At 63.7% G+C, this 919-nt stretch overlaps 1 protein-coding gene across 1 annotated transcript in view; it reads right to left on the minus strand.

Moving 5' to 3' along the window:
- Window positions 1-446, minus strand: part of CTRL (chymotrypsin-like) — a 2,454-nt gene extending 2,008 nt beyond the window's left edge. Inside the window, 3 exon segments of the mRNA XM_010007842.1 lie at window positions 1-38; window positions 176-279; window positions 395-446. Of these exon segments, the coding sequence (XP_010006144.1) occupies window positions 1-38; window positions 176-279; window positions 395-446 (194 nt within the window).
- Window positions 447-919: the final 473 nt, after the last annotated feature.

The raw sequence follows: 919 nt of genomic DNA on the forward strand, positions 1-919 counted from the left end.
ATCAAGGAGCCGCCGCAGAAATGGGATCCTGTGCGGCTCTGGGGGAGAAAGAGGGAGGAAGAGCTGGGGCAAGGCAGGCTGAGCATCCCCCCCAAAGCCAGGGACAGGCAGAGGGTGTCACAGAACCACTCCCAGCTGGCCGTGTCCCCACGGGGCGCAGGGCACAGTTCCCTACCTGCAGGGACACCTGCCAGGGCCAGGAGCCGGGCACAGCGTTCTGCCCATTGACAATCCTCTCGCTCTGCTCCAGGAAGGGGCTGACAGCGGGCACCCCGCAGCCTGCGGGGGGGCGTGAGGGTCACCCCCAAAGCTCGGGGCTCCTTGTCACCCTCCCTGCCGTGCCCCAGTCCTGCTGCACCCCCAGGACTTGCCTGCACCCCCGGGCAGCTCTTACCTGAAACAGTGCTGGCCAGAGCCAGGCAGGCAAGGATCCACAGGGACGCCATCCTGGGACGATGTGGCTCTGTCTCCAGGGCCACCAGCTTTATGGCAGCTGGGAGCTGTGTGGCTCGGAGCCAGGCAGGGGCCAAGGTCCCCCCTGCTGCCTCCTGCCAGCTGCTGGCAGTGGGGAAGAGCCACCTGGCACCACAGGTGAGTGGGGACATGGAAATGTGCTGCCAGGTCTTGAGGACAAGTCGTGGAGGGGGGAGCTGAGGGAGCTGGGGGTGTCCAGCCTGGAGACAAGGAGGTGAGGGGAGACCTGCTGGCTCTGCAGCTGCCTGGGAGGAGGTTGCAAGAGAGGGAAGTACTGGTCTCCCCTCCCAGGTAAGAAGCCATAGGATGAGAAGAAACGGCCTCAAGTTGTGCCAGGGGAGGTTTAGGTTGGATATTAGAAGTTTCTTCACAGGAAGGTTTGTTGGCTGCCCAGGGTGGAGTCCCCATCCCTGGAGGTGCTGAAAAGCCCTGTAGATGTGGTGCT

This window comes from Chaetura pelagica, unplaced genomic scaffold (assembly GCF_000747805.2).
Source record: "Chaetura pelagica isolate M959 unplaced genomic scaffold, ChaPel_1.0 scaffold911, whole genome shotgun sequence".
In the NCBI taxonomy this organism is placed as follows: domain Eukaryota; kingdom Metazoa; phylum Chordata; class Aves; order Apodiformes; family Apodidae; genus Chaetura; species Chaetura pelagica.